Here is a 19,493-nt window from a genome sequence, read left to right as displayed (position 1 = left end):
TGCTCCCCACCAGGCTACGGAAAAAGCGGAACATGGAAAAGTGGCCCAAAATTCGTGATCAAGGAGTTGGAGATGGGGCCTCCATCCTGAGACAGACCCTGACTCAAGGGAGAAGCTGCACCAACCACCCCTGCACCAACAGCTTAAGAACAATTGGAAACTTCCAGGAGTTCTAGTAGGCAAAGCTCAGGTGGGGGGGTGGGGGGGGAGGAGACTAGCTGGAGGCATAAAGGGCAGGGGGTTAACGAAGCAGGGAAGGAGGGCAGGGGGTCAGACTGGCTGGATATGGTTGATGAGGCTCCAGCAGGCATGGGGTGGGTGGGGAGGACAGGCTGCGGCCGTTGGGGGCAGGGGGCAGGTAGACTTGGAGGAGGAGATGTGAGAGCCCCAGGCAGCCTGGCAGGGAGTGGACGACAGGAGCTGGGAGGGAACCAGACTCTAAGAATGGGGCAGGGGGCTGTTGAGGACTCTGCACACATTTGTCCTTCCTGGGCTTGTTCTGTCCTTGAGAACATTCCCTGAGGCCAGATAGTATCTGTCTCCCCTCTTCTCTCCCCTCTTAGCATCCAGCTGGCACATGTCCAGGTGGTAGCACCAGCCCCACTGAGTTTTCCTTTCTGTTTACTTGCCTTTCACCTTTAGGATTTCAAATCTCCAGAGACCACCGAGGTGCCCAGTGCATAGGTCTGAATTGCAGGTTGAATCTCAATTTAGTGTTAGTATTCCATCCACAGCTAAGGCTTCTTTTTTTTTTTTTTGGCATCTGGCTGGTACAGGGCTCCGAACTCTTGGCCTTGGTGTTACAAAGCTGTACTCTAACCTAGTTGAGCTAACTGAGCAGCCTCAGATCTGATTATTAAACCAGCTCAGTGACCTTGAGAAAGTTCTTTAAGCCCAGTTGAGCCTCATTTTGTTCATCTGTAAAATAGGTGCAGTTGATAGCTCCCATCCCCCAGACAGATAAAGGACCTTGTTCTTATGATTCTCTGGCATTCAGGGCCAGGGCAAGAGAGGATGCTGTCTGAGGGGCAGCCAGAGGGAGCCCTGGCACAATCGGGCCCCCAACATGGGATGGCAGACCTGTCCAGGCAAGGCGTGAGGCTTCCTCCTCCCCACCCAGCTCCTGGAGGGCTCCCTGACTGACTCTGGCCCTGGGGTTGCCGAGGAGCATGGGCAGGACCCTCCCAGCTTACCTGCCAGCGGGAGGCAGGAACCTACTGCCAGGGGCTGTGGAAAAGATTCGCCGAGACAATGGTAGCTAAAGTATATTGCACGCAGTGGTACTTAAGAAACTTCACCACCCGGGGTTTTATTGGTACTGATTGATGGAAGTTGGGGATAAATCAAGGATGAGGATTGGGAATCAGGATGGAGAAAGCAGTGGAAGATGGAGAGCCACTCTGTCTGGCTGGGATGCGGGCAGGGGTGGGAGCTGCTCAGGGGCCTGGCCAGCCCAGACCGCTCCTCCTGGCTGCAGTCCCGTGCATCCGGCGGCCACAGGGAAACTTCCTCTAGAGGGAGCTGATTGGTGCCGGGTGCCGCCGGCACCTCTATGATCGCTGGAGTTGCGCGGGCCCTGGACCGCGCAGGGGCAAGCAGAGGCTACATCCAGACACTGAGAATGCACCGACACCCATTCCTGGAAGCCGGGCCGTGAACCCTGCCCTGGGGAGCAGCCGCCAGCCCCCCGCCCCCGGGGTCTCCGGCCTCAGTCCTCCTGAGCCCCCCACCTGGGCCTGGGCCAGGGTCCTGGCAGGTAAGCTGGGAAGGTCCTGCTCATCCTCCTTGGCAGCCCCAGGGCCAGGGTGGGGCAGGAAGCCCTCCGAGGAGTTGGGTGTGGACGGGAGGCCTCAAGCCTTGCCTAGGCAGGTCGGCCATCCTCTGTTGGGGGTCTGGTCCTGCCAGGGCTCCCTCCGGCTGCCCCTCAGCCAGCATCCCCTTTTACCCCAGCCCTGGATACCAAAGAATAGTAAGAACGGGGTCCTTTAGCAGTCTGGGGGACGGGAGTGGAGGGCAGAGCCAAGGTCAAGAGCAGGGAGGGAATTTTCACAGCGCTTCCTGCTGCCCCAGGATCCCTAGACCGGGTCTAGGGCCCGGCCAGGCATTCCTCCATGGGGAACATGCATTCTTGGCCTAGGAAGCCGGGGATAGGGAGTGTGTGTGGGGGGAGGGGGGGATTAGAGGGTGGAGTGGAGGGGTGGAGATTCCCCTTACCAGGAAGTTAGGCTGTTTGAATGGGGGGCAGGGATAGGCCCAGAGCGGCACAAGCTGCTGGCCTTGGGGGCTGTGCCGAGGCTCTCCCTGCTCCCCAGCAATGAGCCTCTGGGGTGGTGGTGGAGGGAGCTGGGGTGCAGCCAGCATCCTCTGTCCCTGCTGTCTTGGGGTGTCAGGTTTTGGGGACTGGAGGAGAGGGAAGGGCATCTTATTTGGGAAGGAGCTGCCAGGCGGGGGTGTGCCAGGCAAAGGTCTATTTTAAAGAGGCCTGGTTCCCAGAGGTGGAGGAGATGAGGGTCTGCCTTTGCCCTGTCCCTGTCCCTCAGAGGGTGGAGGGGTGGAGAGCTGAGTGCACGGGTGGCCCAGCCCTCCCCCAGCCCTCCCCCAGCCCTTCTCAGAGAGCTCTTGGAGCACTTTCGCAAGTGGTCCTGGGCCTGAGAGGAGGCGGGGCAGGTGAGGGATAGGAGGGGGTGCTTCCTGCCAGGGTGATGGAGGCAGCTTTGGGGGAAATGATACTCTGGAAGGGGTGCAAACTGAAAGTGAAACAGCTCACATCCGGGAAATTCTCCCTCTGCCTGTTGGGTCATAGCAGATGGGGCTGCAGCCAGGATTGGGCAAAGAAGAAGACTGAGGCCAGCAGGGGTGGTAAGGAAGGCCCTGACTCCTGAGGGCTCCCTCAGCTTGCTGCTAGGCAGGAGCAGCTAGGGTAAGGGCAGGAGGGAAATGGGGAAAGTTGCCCTGGAAAAAGGATGCCTACTGAGGTTCACAGGCTGGAAAATCAATCTTAAATAAGTGTTGAGTGCACAGACTCATGGAGATTCAGACAACGAACCTGACTTTCCTTGACAAGCTGTGTGGCCTCAGGCACTGACCTGGCTGTGCCTCACTCACTCTTCTCACCTGTAAAGTGGCCATGATATGCAAGTTACCTCACCGGGGTAATGTGTTTTCAATGCCCAACACCCAGAGAGTGCTCGCAAGTGGTAGTGTGGTAGTGCAACCTGGCTCTCAGGAAGTGTTCGCAGCTAACAGGCCTGAGTTGGGAAACAGGTGTATTCTGGCTGGCCAAGAAGTGGGGCCTCTGAGGACGGCCTTCACGGGTCAACAGGGGGGGGTTGCAAGCCTGCGGTAGGTGTGTGCCGGCTGGGCGGGAGGCCCCGGGAGCAGCTGAAAGAACCCCCAGCCTCTGAAACCAGCCTCACTCATCCAACAGGGACGTAAACCGGGACTTGAGAGCCACTGGGCACTGCTGCAGCCACACCCACCTGGAGGACCTGGCTGCATGGAGGACACGGGTGCAGACATCTCAGTCTGTCCTTAGCTGCCTCACCTTTCTTATCCATCTCCCTTGTAGGGTTGCCAGGGACTTGCTCGATAAGTTCTGATTCCTCCCAGCAGACTCCACTGGGACTCAAGGTGGTCGAATTTGAAAAAAAAGTCCCAGAGGACTGTGGGCTTTTCTGGGAGCAGGGGACTCCTACCTCCTGTGTGGCCATGGCCACCTCTCTCAGGTCCCCAGACAGAGGCCCCTGCTCATCCTCATTTCTGCTTTTTCTCACCCATCCCCATAGGCTGACATTGTCCTCAACTGAGACCTGAAAAATGGCATCCGGGCAAGGCCCAGGCCCTCCCAGGCAGGGGTGCGAAGAGCCTACCTCATCCTCCACTTCAGGTAAGGGTCTTCCTGTCCCCTCACCCATCCCATAAGCACAAGGGCTTTCCATGAGGATGGAGAGACAGAAGTGGGCAGGGCCAAGCAGGACTTAGGGGCAGGCTCCCCTGCCTCAGTTCACCCACCCAAGGAAGGGGGCTTGTGGGGCTCCGAAGCTGGAACTGCAGTCAAGGTTAAGACTGGAGGAGGGTCCAAAGATTGGGAGAGGCCAGGGAGAAAGCATGAAGGTGGGCATGGTGGGACCCCAGGGCAAGGGGTGGGGTCAGAGGCGAGAGAGGAGGGTAGAAGTGTGTGGCATGGCTGCCATGTCCCCACAGTAGGAGGAATAAGGAAGTGGACTGGCCTATCATCACATCAGGTCTGCTAAACACAGTACCGTGTGACTTGGGGGAGGAAGTAGGATGACTGCCTTCCTTCCCTCCTCCAAGGGGGCAGCAGGGAAGCCTGGAGCTCACAGCCTACTGGGGGTTGTTCCCTGGACTTGGGGTTCAAGTCCCAGGTCTGTCACTATCTCCCTTGTGACTTTTCTGGGCCTGAGGCTATACTTTCAAATTTTGTTTCCCACATTCCCTAAACCCTAAGGGCTGGGTCCCTTGTACACACGAAAATAGACTTGGGAGCCAAAATGCCTGGGATTTACCTGGGATTATACCCTGGCCCCACTGCTTGTTCTAGCATATGACCTTGTACATGTTACTTAGACACCCTGTGCCAAAGTTTCCCCATCTATAAACTGGGAATCACTTACTTCACAGGGCTACTGTGAGGACCGGGTGAAAAATGCCCAAAGAACACCCCGCACAGAGAAGTGTTAGGTGTCAGCTAAGGTGTAAGGCCATCTCTGTCCACGGGCAAGGACAGCTGTGGCCTTGAGGAAGTGTGAGCCACCTACAAAGCACTGGGGTGCTGGGGTCCAGCCCTCCCTCCCTGACTCCTGGCTTTGATCCTCAGAGGAGCAGGTAGCCCGGGACACGGAGGAGGTTTTCCGCAGCTACGTTTTTTACCGCCATCAGCAGGAGCAGGAGTCTGAGGGGGAGGCTGCCCCAACTGACCCAGAGATGGTGACCTTGCCTCTAGAAGCTAGCAGGTGAGCTACAGCCCCCTGGGCCCATAGGGACATCTTCAGGGATGCGGAGGGTCACATGGGGTCTCTGTGCAGGTCCTGGGATCTGGGGAAGCCTGGGGGGTCTTGTCCTTCTACTGTTGCTCCCTTTTCATTTTGGACTCCCCGCCCTAACTGGGACCTTGAGCCCTCGTTAGCACATGCCTGCCCTTGTGCCTGAACTGAGACCTCATGTCTGAGAACACTGTCAGGGACCCCCAAGGAGGGGTGCACACAGCCAAGGGCACCTCAGACAGACCCCTGTGCCATGATCCCAGGCCCCAGCTCTGACTGCCCATCTGTCTGCTCACCCACCTGCCTCCTGCTCCTACAGCACTATGGGGCAGGTGGGTCGGCAGCTCGCCATCATTGGGGATGACATCAATCGACGCTACGACTCGGAGTTCCAGACCATGCTGGAGCGACTGCAGCCCACAGCAGAGAATGCCTATGAGTATTTCACTAAGATTGCCTCCAGGTACCCCAGCCACCTCCCCACCTGGCTCCTGTCACTCTGCTGTCCTGTTACCACCTGTGCCCTGCCTGTGTGATGAGCTCCCCGGTGTGGGGAGACACACTTCTCTGTCAATGTCAGGGGACATGTGTGCTATCTCAGTGTCTGCTGTGAACTCATATATGGTCCTGGGCCACTATCTTCTCCTTTCTGGGCCCCAGACTCCTCATCTGCTGTGCATAAGGTCACAGCTCTTTTGAGCTCTGACATCAAGGACGTGGCTGGTTAGATTAGGACTCTAGAGGGGCCCTGGAGTGGGGATGTCCCCCAGAGCTCCCCAGCCTAGCTTGGACACAGCTGTTCTTTGTGGTTCCAATTTGGATCTCCATTTCACACAAAGATAGTAAGGTTGCTAACATCTGCCAGGTCACAGAAACACTTCCAGTTGCTATAATCTGGCACTCAAGAGGCGATCTGGTGTAGTGGTTAAAGAGACCAAATACCTGGGTCCAAATCACAGCTTTGCCACTTGCTGGCTTTGTGAAACTTCCTAGCCTTCAGTTTGTCTGTAAAATATGGAAAATAAACTTTGTCCACACTTAGAAGATGTTAGCCGTGGTTACCACCAGAGTTTGGGAGGTCATTGTCAGGGTAGATTTGAAGCTGGAGGTGAAGGTAGCAGTAGGTGATAGATTTAAAATTAGTGCTCAGAGCTGAAATGTCCACCCCACATCTTCAGAGGCCATCCCCCCAATGCCCAGGCCACTGTGATTCTGAGACCTATCCTAATCTCTTCTGTCCTTTTCTCTCTGCTGTCCCTCGGGCTGCCAGGCCAGCGGCAACGCCCACAGGTAATCTCCCTGCTGCCTCCGACTGCTCACTCTGCCTTCTGCACCCCCATGCTCCTGCAGCCTTGGGGGCCATACCTTTTGCTTCTCCTTTTACAGAGCCCAAATTCTTCTAAATCAAGGCCAGGCCTGGGTGGCCTCAATGGCCTTGACTCATAGCTAAGTCGTTTAGCTTTCCAGCTGGGAGAGGGGTGGGGTGGGGGGCAGGGAGGGGCTGAGAGGGTCCAGGGGTGGGATGAGGCAGGTTGAAGGGCCTCCTGGGGCCCTCCACTGATGGTATGGATGCTCTTCCCACAGCCTCTTTGAGAGTGGCATCAACTGGGGCCGTGTGGTGGCTCTTCTGGGCTTCGGCTACCGCCTGGCCCTATACGTCTACCAGCGTGGCCTGAGGGGCTTCCTGGGCCAGGTGACCCGTTTTGTGGCCGACTTCACGCTGCATCACTGCATTGCACGGTGGATCGCACAGAGAGGTGGCTGGGTGAGTGCCTAGGACTGCAGCACCCTCCCTGCTGTGGGGCTGCCCTCCCCCAGCCCCAGCCTGGTCCCCAGGTGCCTTCACATTCTGCCAGCCCCTCTGTGACCACTCTATTTCTCCCGGCAGGCGGCAGCCCTGAACTTGGGCAATGGCCCCATCCTGAACGTGCTGGTGGTTCTGGCTGTGGTTCTGTTGGGCCAGTTTGTGGTACAAAGATTCTTCAAGTCATGACTCCCAGCGGTGCCCTTTGGGGTCTCAGCTGAGACCCTGCCTGGACTTAGGCCAAGTCTTCTCCCTCCCACTGTCTCCTGTAGGGGTCCCCCAACAAGAGTACAGAAGCTTTAGCAAGTGGGCACTCCAGCTTCAGAAGGCCCCCTGCCCAGGGGTCAGTCAGGCTGCAGAGGTGCCCCCACATCGCATGGTGCTAACAGGCCCCCTCTCTGGGCCCCAGGGCTGTAGCCTCCTCCTTCAGCTCTCTGGGACCCCCTTAGCCCTGTCTGCTGAGCATGGGGAGAGTGATAACTTGGGGAGACAAGAAGCTCCTTCTTCCCAGGAAGTTTTTAATGGTTTTAGTTTTTTATAATGCCCTTGGGAGACCCCCCTCCCCATTCCCATCACTCTGCCTAAGACCAGGACATCCGGGGCATGGGGTCAGCGGGCCTACCCTGTTCCCCAGGATTCAGCTATTCTGGAAGTTAAGAGCTTGAGAGCTGGGACCCAAGCCTGGTCCTGGCTCTCCCTGAGCATCATGTTCCCCAGGAGCAGGACTGGTTGGGGGTGGGGGACTGAGGTCCTGCTCAGCTCTCCCCTGCTCCCACTCCCCCACTCTATACTGCCTTTGTGGTTGGACTCTCAGGGATTCTGGACCTGAAGTGGGGGTGGGGTGGGGGTGGCGGTGCAGACCAAGCTGTCTGAACTTGTCCATCAAGACTCTCCACGCCTGCTTCCCAAGGTCTCTCGTTCGCTCCTTTACTCTCCCTTTTATAACCACTTCTTCCCACCCATTCACTACAGGTGAAAACCCTTGCCCAGACTACAGGGCTTAGGACTTGGTTTGCTATTACAGGGAAAAAGGGTAGGGAGTTCATCTGGAGGGTTCTGAGTGGGAGAAGGGCCATCAACACCACTAGGAATCCCAGAGGTGGGATCCTCCCTCATAGCCTGGGCACAGTGTCATCTGGGGGTTTGGACCGAGAACTGTGAATACTTGAACTCTACCCCCCACCCCCACCCCCCATGCTCCTCAGCCACCTAGGCCCCTCCTGAGGGAGGGGATGCCTTCTCTATCTAGCACAGCCTAGGGGTTTGGGGGTAAGGGGAGAGAATTTCTTGATTAAGCCAAATGCAGGGAGGGGGTGCAGATAGAGCCCGCTGGCCACTACCCATCCTCTGAGTGTGTTTGGTAATAAACTGTGCAATCCCCTCTGCCCACCTGGTAATTTTTGTATCCTCTGCTACCTCTCTTTCCATCAGGCTGGACTGTGAGAACCTGGGCATACCTGGCATGTACCTGACTGATGATAATAAGATCTCACATTGGGCCTCCAGAATCCTGTAGAGGGCTGGGTGTGGTCCTCCTGCACTCCCAGGCCCCAGTGACTGGAAGGCCTTGGCCCCTCCCCGCTCACTCTCTAGCCCTTCATCTCCTTGGTTCCAGGCATTTTCCCTCCCCCTTGGGAAGTCTGGGACCCCGAACTGCTGGGCCTTGGCTGCACAGCTGGTGGAGCAGCTGCATGTGTCTGAGGACCCCCACAGGCCACCTCAGGCAGGCCTGGCCTGAATTCCTCTTCCTCCCTGGGGCCATCACCCACGCTGGCCTGAAAGGCCCGTCTCCCCATACTCCTCTCCCACTCTTTGCTCTGCCTGGCACACAATGTCCCAGCTCCCCCTTCCCTAATGTCCCCATAGCCAGCACACACACAGGGCTTTCCATTCTGGGAGTTTTGTGCTGCATGGGAGTCCCTGTGGGGACGCAGCCAGATGTGATAAAAATAACAAACATGGGGGCGTTGAAATGTTCCAAAGTCTTTTCAGTCCTGGGCATCCTGGTCTATGCTTCTGACACCCTTCCAAAATGGTCACATGCAAGTCCAAGAGGATTCATGAGTTTCACTTTCACTCCCCTGGGGTCGGATTGCAAACCCCCTTGCACCCACACACGGTCTTCAAAGAGTCCGTGTGCAGCTGCGCAATAGTGGGGAGGGGAGAAGGAGGCGCGGTAGGCAGTGGTGGTTACTACAAGGCACCCCGCAAATACAGCAAGGGCTCGTAGACAACATTTAAGGAACACATACTACGTGCCAGGTTTTATACTGAGAATGTATCATCAATGCCCAAACAATAGGTATGGTGAAGGTGAGGTGGGGTGGGAGGGATCGGTGTTCAAACTACCACTTTACAGATAAGGAAACAGGTGCCTTCCCAAAGTCACCCAAGTAGCAAAGAGCAGGGAACTAGAACTTGCTCAAGGTTTTACGTGGAGGCCGAGGAATAGGAGTAGGGGACGGGGGCCGCTGGTCTCGCGAGCACAGGCCCGCAACGGGTTTTGAGGGACAGAGGGTGCAGAGTCGCCTCTGCGCCTCCACGCGACCCTATAGAAGGTTGGCGGGAGGCGAGCGGGCTACCCGAATCAAAGATGGCCGCCGCCGTAGCAAGCACGCAAGCGTGCCCTTTCGTGGGCGGGTCCTCCGGGACGCCCCTCCCCCGCTTCCCTCCTCCGGCTTTTGAGGACGAGGACAGGGTGGGGCGTTGAGGGGAGAGCAGATAATTCTAGGGCTGGAGGAAAGGCGGATGGGCAGTGGCAGGAGCTGTGGCGTTCTCTAGTCCTCTAAGAAAGGAGTTGAAACGCTATCTGAAAAGGAATGGAGAGCCCCAAAGGGTTTTGTCCTGTGTCTAGCCTCGCCTCCTTCACGCCCTCTGTTCCGCTGCCGGGATAAAGATTCTGAAACGTAAATCCAGGTGCATTCCGGAGTTGCCCAGACCAGAGGGTGAGAAGTGGTGGGATGGACAAAATAAGCCAGGGGCTGTGGGGATGAAGGGGAGCAGATGGGCTCTGCAAGTTTTAAGTTAAATCAAATGTACTTATTTCTGCGTCTCAAAATTTGTGGTTCTTCTGAAATTGTGGTTTTGTTTCCCGCCACGTACGTCTGGACTCCTCATAGTCTGTGGTGCCGCGGGGCTCGGGCAGCCCAAGCCGGTGGAAAGGAGCATGTTTAGCTGTCAAATGTTCAGTTCTGAGTTTCAGTATAAATACCTGCCCTCCTTGTGCACAGCGGCCTCCCATTCTCCCCACCCCCACCCCGCAGTTTTACCTTCCTCTGAAGAAACTGTATTTTAGTTCTTTCTATTTTTCATAGAGGAAAAAAAAGGGGGGAGAGTGTATTTTAGGTCATTGGGTGTCCATCCAAATCGTCTTTTTTTTTTCGTTTTGGCTAAAACCACTCAGTTGTTTGAACAAGTTTTTATGACCTAGCCATCTGGATAGCATTAAAATAAAATTAATTCATTAGTTAATTAAAATTAATGAAACCACCATATCCTTGACCATTCTTTATTACAGTATTAGCTCATGGTAATTGCATGAAGACGTTATTTTCAGGAGAAATTAAAAGTTTCCAGTTTAAAGAACTCACCCTCTTTACAACAACCAATTTAAAAAGTAAATTTATAAAGAGGTATAGAAACTCCTGTTGGGCAGGTTAGCAAGGGACAATGCTAGAAACCTCAAGAAATTAATGAATGATACCAAATGTGCCTGTCCTAGAAAAAGGTTGCCAGACACATTTTTTGGCTGTGAAACCATCATATCCTGCTCCAGTTGTACACACTTCAGATGTAGAGGTCTCTGATCCAAGTACTTGTAAAGTTAGGATTTATGTCAATCTGAGCAGAACAGATATTCATAATGGTGTGTGTGTGTGTGTGTGTGTGTGTGTGTGTGTGTGCGCGTGCGCGCGCGCGTGTGCATGCGTGTAGTTACCAAAGATTGCTGGAGGTGTCCAAAGGTCAGGAACCGGAAAATCAGCAAAACCCAGCTTCTTGTGGAGGTGTGTCCACCAATTTCTGGACAAATAAGAGTGTGGGGAGGGGAGAGGAGATTCAGCTCACCCAATAATAGGAGAACAGAAAGTAATGATCTGGCCTACTGAGTCCTGTGACTGGAAGCAGATCCCCGGCAAATTGTCTGAATGATCCAGTAGACGAGCATCCTCACATGACCAAGATCAGTAGATGGACTAATGCAGGCAAAAACTGGACTTTCCTGAGAAAAAGTCACTTTGTAGCTGAAGTGAGTGAAACCACATAATCCTCCTTCATCTGGAGTATGGTATTTGGCCACAGATGTGGGCAGGCACCACATAGATGCATGTGTTATAGCCGAGTTTCAAAGGAGACACACTCAGAAGGGAGTTTTAAAGACTTATTCCGGCCGGGACCGCAGAAGCCAATTCAAGCTGCGGTGGTGAGCCTGACTTACTTTCGGTTTTTATGCTTAGTTGGGCGCAATCGGGCGATTGCTTGTTTTGTTTTAGCCAATGCAAGCAAGCCTTGCGTACATAAGCTAATTTTTGCGATTAGCGTTTGGCAGGGACTCAGGGACTCTCTGACAGTCCTTGGTCAGGACTTTCTGACCATCCTATCCCCTCCCTACTATCCTTGAGATGAACCAAAATAGATGTTTTTTTCAAAATAGTGTTACTCATGTTTAACCTTGAGCTGTTAACTAGTGACATCCTGTAAGGCGCACAGGCAAGAGCAAGCATAGCTGGTTTACAAAAGCTAAAATATGCAAGTTAGCAAAGCATAAAACTTTCCTTACAGGCATAATGTTGAACAAGCTTTAGGTAAGGCCTTCATTACTCCTGGGTACAAGGGCAGGAAGGGAAGTTACTTGAGGAGGGTCCTTCTTCTTCTTAAAGAAGTAGACTTGCCTATTTTCTACTTATAGAAAAGCTAAGAGGTAGCAGCCTGTGGTTTCTTGCTTACACGAGCACAAGCCTGTGATCATAGAGCTGTAGGGTACAGAAATATTCAGCATCTTGTATTGGAACAATATGGGCTAATGATGTTACCTGTAACACATGTGAGGGTGTGGATGTTATGTGTGGCTAAGTGAGTGTGTGGTATCTGGTCAGTGGCACTTGAGTGGGCATCAATTGTTGGAATTAACATATGAATCAATAAACCTCTTGGCTCCATTATCTAAACTCTTCCTCTGCAATCTTGGAATCATTCCTGGTGCCCAATACCTCAACTTTTTCCAGTCAGCTTTGACAAAGGACACAGCATGAAGACAGTTTTCCAAAGCTGTCTGTTCCATTGCATCATGAGGTGAACCTCCTCTGCAAAGTTCATGGCCCAGACTTTTGTGACTATTGGCTGTGTGGAATCTGGGCTCATCAACATTTTCATGTTTTGACCTGACCCACTCTGACCTGACCTCTGACCCCACTGAGGGCAACTTCTCCAACTCATTTCAAGCAGATGGTTAGGCTTCCTCAAGAGTGGACATTTCTTGCTAAAGTCTCAGGTGGGCCACACTAGAGAAAGACAGGGTACATTTGGTATATCCAGCATCTCCAAATTTTGAATGTTGTGAATCAGAGTGCAAGAGAGGCACTGGACTAGGCTTAGAGACATCATTTACCTTATCTACTGAAAAAGAATGGGATTTCTTGGAACCTGAATAACTCTACTGCCAGGCTGTGGGTGAGAAAGACTTGTGGGCAGGCTAAAAGCCAAGTGATATCATAAGAAGGAGTTGGGGGCATCCCCATGGTGGTGATGTGTACTGTAATGGGCAAGACTGTCTTCACATGACCTTGGACTTTCATTCTGGGTGGCCCGAATGGTGGGCTAACTAGAATAAGCCCCCTTCCTTCTTCTGGTGAAAGGGGCCACACCCAAGCACGACTTACCACAGGACTGAGGGGTATTCTGAGTATTACACACATGCCTTCCCCTCATCCCAGCGGGGTCAGCGGATGTCCACATGCCCAAGGTATCCAGGTGCTGGCATCCTCAGACAACTCCTGCAAGGGGCTGGCACTCCAAATCCAGACTGCATGGTGCCAAGCAGGCTGTGTTCCTCCGTTGACAAGGCCGCTTTCTCATGCCATCTGTACAAGGGAGGGTGATGGCAGGAAGGCTCTCCCATTGCTGCTGCCCAGGCTTGCCTCCCCATGGGCTGACATGCTGTTTCTCTTCTTGCTGCCCCTTTGTTTTCTCTTTCTCCAATAAAGCCTATTCCTAAGCTGTGTGATGCTGCGGAAGTTGTCTCAAAGCCAGGTGCCTGACAGAGAGAGAACCAGAAGGGTTTTGTCCAATGGGAAAAGTAACTTGTAGAGGATGGAGGAGGGAAAGCTGAGGGGCAAAGGAGGTTGGGAAAGGAGGGTGCAGGTCCGTGTCTCAAATGAACTTCTCTTCCTCGCTGCTTGGGGTACTCAGAGGCCACTGTGCCTCCCTTGGTTCAAGGCTGCCCCAAGTCCCTGTAGACTGTTCCCTCCTCCCCTCCCCATCTCTGACTTCCCATTTCCACTGCCAAGGCCCTGGGGTGTATTCTCAATGTTCCAGATTTTGGTAATGGCCCTTCCTCCAGTCCCACCCAGTTCAAATCATCCCCATTACACCACCGCCACCACCAAATTGGCTTCACAAAACAGTGTCTGCCTCCCTGCTGAAAATCCATGAGGTGTATTATGTTTTTCACACTCACCTCCACCTCCTTGATGAGGGTTAAAGGGTGTTAAAGGCCCTACCCTCAGGAAGCTTACATGGTCATGGAGCAGTGACCAGCCAGGTGAGAAGTGCTGTGTCAGGGAAGCTCAGGGGTCCCAGATGAGGTGCACCAAGCCTGGTCTGGGGGTGACTCAGGGAGGCTTATCAAAGGAGGGGACATGCTAACCATTTCTTTGAACAAACTCATCATGTTCAGACAGGCATCTATGCCCATTTAGCAGATAAAAAAACAGAGGTTTAGAGGCCCTAAGTAACTCTCCCAGAGTGTAAGTGATGAGCCACGATTTTACCTCAAATCTATTTTATTCTACAGCCTGTGATTTTTCTGAAGACTATGATTTTTACCATTATGTTACTCTGCTTTCTGTTATTATAACTGGGAAGCATATTTATTGGGAAAAATATGAGGAAAAAACCTAAAAATCACCATAATTCACTTTTCTTAATATTTTCTGTGGTCCTTTTCCAATCTTTTTTTTTAACTGTACAGATATATTCAATAACTATATATTAGTTACTTATTGCTGTGTAACAAAACTATCCCAAAACTTAGAGACTTAAAACAACAACCATTAGTCCTCATAGTCAGTGGTTGAACTGGGCAATTCTGGTGATCTAGGCAAGGCTCATGCTCACTCACACATCTGTGATCTGCTGGCAGGTAAGCTGGGCTGGCTTGTCTGAGATAACCCAAGCTGGGACAACTCTGCTTTCTTCCATGTGTCATTAACGTCCCCCCGGCAGGTTAACATGAGCATGTTTTGGGCATGTTCTCATGGTGATCACAGAGAAGCAAGAGAAGAAGCAGAAACACACAGGCATTTTTTACAACCTCTACATGCATCAAGTCAGCTAACATCATAATGGCCAAAGCAAGTCACACAGTCAAGCTCAGATTCTTCAAGAGCGTAGAGAAATAGACTCTGCTTCCATTATGAAAGGGATTACAAATTCACTGGGCAAAGGGTGTGGACACAGGGAGGGGTGAAGAATTGGAGTCATCAGTGCAATCAATCTACCGCAGTCTGCCTTCTGGCCACTATTATTTATTAGGACATTAGGCTCAGAGTCCAAGATGTTGTGATTGACATCAGGTCTATGTGTGGCTCTTGATTGGAATACCTGTGAACTAAAAAGACAAGTTGTCTACTAATTCATTCCCCACACACACCCAAAATACAATGGTTAGTCAGGGGCAGAATAACAACAATAGAAGCTCTCTGGAAAAAGAGTTAGTAATAATGGTAGGCATATGGCAGTCACTGATCCAGACTAATTCTGAAATCAGCTGAGCAAATCCAGCCAGGTCCTTCTACTCCAGGAATGGGGAATATTCCTTTTTTTAAAAAAAAAGATGACAGGTAAGGGGATCTTAACCCTTGACCTGGTGTTGTCAGCTCCACACTCTCCCAAGTGAGCCAACCAGCCATCCCTACACAGGGATCCGAACCCATGGCCTTGGTGTTATCAGCACCACACTCTCCCAAGTGAGCTATGGGCCAGCCCTGGGGAATATTGCTTGATTAGACCTGGTTCTGCTCCCCCAGAGTGGCTCCCCAGTCCATTGTTCCCCATGGCCTTTGGCTCCCCCAACTTTAAGGCATCTTTCCTTCTCCATCAAGTCCTTTGCTTTCATCTGAAGAAACAGCCTTTGATGGCAGCTGAGAAGCTTTCTCAGCTTGCTTCCTCCTGATGGAGAGTAGGCAGCCTAGAGGTCTTTGTACAATTTGAATAGTCTCAGTACCTTTTTGTGTAGTGTAGCCGTGTGTGAAGTTTTCAAAAATATATATATGATTGGAGTCCACTTCATGCACCAACAACCATACCCTAAATGTTCTTGAGACATGCTTCTCTGTTGACTTAGTCTCTGCTAACTGGGCCATGTCAGGGTACTGTAGGGGTCCAGTCTTTTTTTTTTTTTAATTTTTATTGAATCAAAATTGATTATACATATTTCTGGGATTCAACATTGAGATATGTTGATCAAATCAGGATTGCTAGCATATATATTGTTACAAATCATAATTATTCTTCATGCCCCTTGTCCATTCTTTCCCCACCCCCCTCTCCCTCCCTCCTCACCCCTCTAATTACCCTAGATTTCTTCTCTCCTTCTGAAAGAATAGTGGTTACTCTGTTGATTTGTTGCCTAGATGATTTGTCCAATGCTGAGAGATGTGATCGGGTCCCCCAATATTATCATAGAGCAGATGCTTCTTCTGTCACTTGAAATAGGCTTTGTGGAGAGAGACATCCTCTTCTTTTCTTTATCTCTGCTGGTGACTCTCCTTGTGTCAGTGCACTCCAGTGGCTGGCAGACCATCTGTGTGGTGGTCATGGTGTCTAGCCACTTTCACAGCAGCCATGGTTATTGTGGTGGCTGTGGTGGGACACCCACATGGAGGTGATGTTTTTGACATGTTCTTTGGTGCTGGTGGTGTGCCTGGTAGTGGGGAGTGTCTGGTCCCCAGCTCCATATCTCTGATCCATGGGCGGGCCCCAAGGCGCTGGCATGGTGTGCCTAGTTGTGGGAGGGCAGTCCAGTCCCATCTGCAAGCCTTGGGTTCCCAGGTGGGCCCCGAGGCGCTGGTGGTGTGTGTGGTTGTGGGTGGGGGTCCAGTCCCTGGCTCCATGCCTCATGTCCCCTGGCGGGCCCCAAGGTGCTGGTGGTCGGAACTAATTTTTTATCCTTTGCTTACTACTAAAATGGGCAAACTTCCTGTGGGAACCAGTGCTTGAGCTGTGCTGTTGAGCTAAATTGCTGCTTTGCTGCTATTTCCCTAGGGAAGGCTTTTTGTGCAGCTCAGGGTTTAATGGTTGACCTTATTAGGTACTTCCAGCTCCCAAGGTGCCCTGGGTTGTGTAGAAACTCTAATCTGGGCCTGAGTTTTTTCATCAAACTGCACCCCATGCAATTCTATATTCTTGACCAGTCTCCTGTGAGTGGTCCTGCACTGATTGGGGGGCAGATTGGCTGTCCTTGCTGTGTCCCAGTGTTCTCCCAGTGGGTCTATCTCCCCCACCTCCCATCTTCCAAACACTTCCCATGGGACGGGCCCTGTGCCAGTCCCTTGCAATGACTCACTGGCCTCTGAATGGCTCCCCTTTTTCAGCTGTTCTGGCTCCTTGCTCCTGCGTGGGTCCACGGGAACCCTATTAATGGTCTTGCTGTCCTGGGGGCCACCAAGGCCCTCTTCTCCCCTGCCACCTCCAAGCAACTCCATCTGAAGGCACAGCTGCAGCTTCTGCCGGCTCCTGCTCCATGTGATCAGCAGTTCCAGCCTTAAAGTGGCTGCAGCCTGAAACGCTCAGAGCAGTTTTTTCTTTCTCTTGTCATGGCTTCTCCTGCCTTCATGAACTCCGTAGGTCTCTCCTCCTCTTCCTCTGAGCTCCAGCGGCCCCAGCTTGGCTGATGTTACATTTTTATAGTTGTAAATTGGCTGATTTGGGGGAGAGAGTGATGCTGGGGACCGTCTATTCCAACATCTTGACCAGAACTCCGAGGTCAAGTCTTTAAAATTCCTAAAAGTCCTTTTGTCCAACCAAGAGGCTCTACGAGGCATTGTCATGATTTTTTTCAGAGGACTTGACAGTCTTCAGTCACACCCTTGAGATCTTTTCTTACTTTCAGCATCTTTTACTGGCCTAAGAGGCTGGGAATGAAAAACAGTTTTATTTTCCAACCCAGAAAATTCTGCCCCTTTCACACTTCCTCCAAATTCTGTTTGCAAATTGACTATTTCTTCCTTTAGCTCATCTCTTATAAAACTTTATCAAACACAGATACTAAGAGCCAGATGACACTTTCAACATTCGGCCTGGAGATTTCTTTTCTCAAATCTACAAGTTCATTAGGTACATTTTCTATCTCCTAAGTTATCTCAGGTGACAGTTTTGCCAATTGTTTTGGCACTACATAACACTGCTACCATTTTCCCAACCTTTTCTAATGCTTTCCTCATCATTTTCAGCCTCCCCTGCCTCCCAGTTCCAAAGTTAATGCCACATATTTTAGGCTTTTTTAAAAAACGATGACAGGTGAGGGGATCTTAACCCTTGACTTGGTGTTGTCAGCATCATGCTCTCCCAAGTGAGCCACGGGCTGGCCCAATTTTAGGTTTTTGTTATAGTAGCACCCACTTCTGGTACCAATTTCTGTATCTTTTAGCTACTATTGCATAACAAATAACTCTAAATCTTTGTGGTTTCAAACAACAATCATATATTATTTCTCACAGCCAATGGTCAACTGAGTAGTTTTGCTGATTTAGACTGGGCTTGCTCATACATCTTTAGTCAGCAGGTCTAGGGCTAGCTGGGAGCTGCTCCCCTGGGACAAATGGGCTCTTCTCCATGTGCCTCTCTCACATCCCTCCAGCTGGCTAGCCCAGGGGTGATTTCAGCCTAGACTGAGCGTGTTTTCATGGCAATTGCAGAAAAGCATGAGAGGAAGTGAAAACACAAAAGCATTTGTTTAATTTTCTGCTGGCTTCAAACTTGCTAACATCCTATTTGCCAATGCAAGTAACATGGCCAAGCCCAGGTTTAAGGGGTAGGGGAATAGCCTCAGCTTCTTTTGTGAGACGAATTTAAGTCACTGGGCAGAGGATGTGGATGCAGAAGGAGGTATAGAATTGAGATCATCAGTGCAATCAATCTGCCACAAACTATTATTCATTGTGGGTTTTTTTGTTTTGATTTTTGGTTTGGCAGCTGGCCAGTACAGAGATTGAACCCCAGACCTTGGTGTTACCAACACCATGCTCTAACCAACTGAGCTAACTGGCCAGCCCTGCCATAAACTATTATTGATTGACTGGCTAAATTTTCTTTTCTTTGAGAAACTAGATTGCTCTAAACTGATTTGATTTAAATAATCAATCAAATGATTTAAGGAGTTTTTCTTCCTAAAAAGTTTTTCTTAGAATCCTTAACATATCCTTTAAACAAAGGAGACAAGTGTACATGCTATTTCTATTTTTATTTATTTATTTTTCTTGGCAGCTGGCCTGTACAGGGATTGAACCCTGGACGCTTGGTGTTATCGGCACCACGCTCTAACCAACTGAGATAACTGGCCAGCCCTCTATATCTATTTTTAAAAGGAATAAATCACCTCAAAATTCTACTGTGGGGGCTGACAGCTCAGTTGGTTAGAGCCTGGTGTTATAACACCACGGTCAAGGGTTCAGATTCCTGCACTGGCCAGCTACCAAAATAAAATAAATAAGTATAAACCCTACTGTGGACAGTGGAGGGATCAGAGTCAGGAGAGGGGTGCCTCTCTGGAGAAAGACATTTTTTTTTCTTTTCACAAAACTGCCTCCTAGATATGGACCCTTCTTCCCCCAATTTTGAAGACAACAACCCTGGAATTTCTCAACATTAATCTGAGTTCTGAGGGAGGAGGAAAAGTTGTGGATTAGGAAAGGAGGGTAGGAACATGTGTTATTATACATGTGACAGGTATCTCATTTTGGCTGACAGCTCTCTAAGACAGGAATTATTATGCCCATTTTACAGATGAAGCAAAAAATATATAGGTAGAAGCAAAATAAAAATATACTAAAGAAAGGAGAACATGATAGTGTACAGTAATAATTAATTGCATTATTCACCCTACTGTGTTAATTTTGCTTCTTTGCATAGATAAATAACATAGTTAATACATATATTAGTTTTGTTTAAATCTAAGTTTACATTTAGAAGGGTAATTATCAGACTTCTTTAGTTGTACAGGCAAATCAATAAGATCGTAGAATTGTGGCAAGAAGAATATGAACAGAAATTATTTTACTCTACCACCTTGTGAAGGAAGACATAAATGATTAAATCAAAATAAATCCATAATGTTATTTCTTTTATGTAAAGGTTAGGAAAAAGATTTTAGAAGGTTGAGATATTCTGTGTGTTTGGGGTTTTTTTGGCAGCTGGCCTGTATGGAGATCCAAACCTTGGTGCTATCAACACTGCTGTGTTTGTTTGTTTTT

General features: G+C 50.8%; 1 protein-coding gene across 1 annotated transcript; it reads left to right on the top strand.

The window, feature by feature from the left end:
• Positions 1-1,529: 1,529 nt before the first annotated feature.
• Positions 1,530-8,182, top strand: BAK1 (BCL2 antagonist/killer 1). The gene is made up of 6 exons (XM_063097423.1): positions 1,530-1,756; positions 3,786-3,886; positions 4,838-4,973; positions 5,323-5,466; positions 6,588-6,768; positions 6,892-8,182. The coding sequence occupies exons 2-6, from the start codon at positions 3,817-3,819 to the stop codon at positions 6,994-6,996; spliced, it is 636 nt and encodes a 211-aa protein (XP_062953493.1). The 5' UTR covers positions 1,530-1,756; positions 3,786-3,816; the 3' UTR covers positions 6,997-8,182.
• Positions 8,183-19,493: the final 11,311 nt, after the last annotated feature.

Source organism: Cynocephalus volans, chromosome 5 (genome assembly GCF_027409185.1).
Source record: "Cynocephalus volans isolate mCynVol1 chromosome 5, mCynVol1.pri, whole genome shotgun sequence".
Taxonomy (NCBI): Eukaryota; Metazoa; Chordata; class Mammalia; order Dermoptera; family Cynocephalidae; genus Cynocephalus; species Cynocephalus volans.
This window is presented reverse-complemented; position numbering and strand designations above follow the sequence as displayed.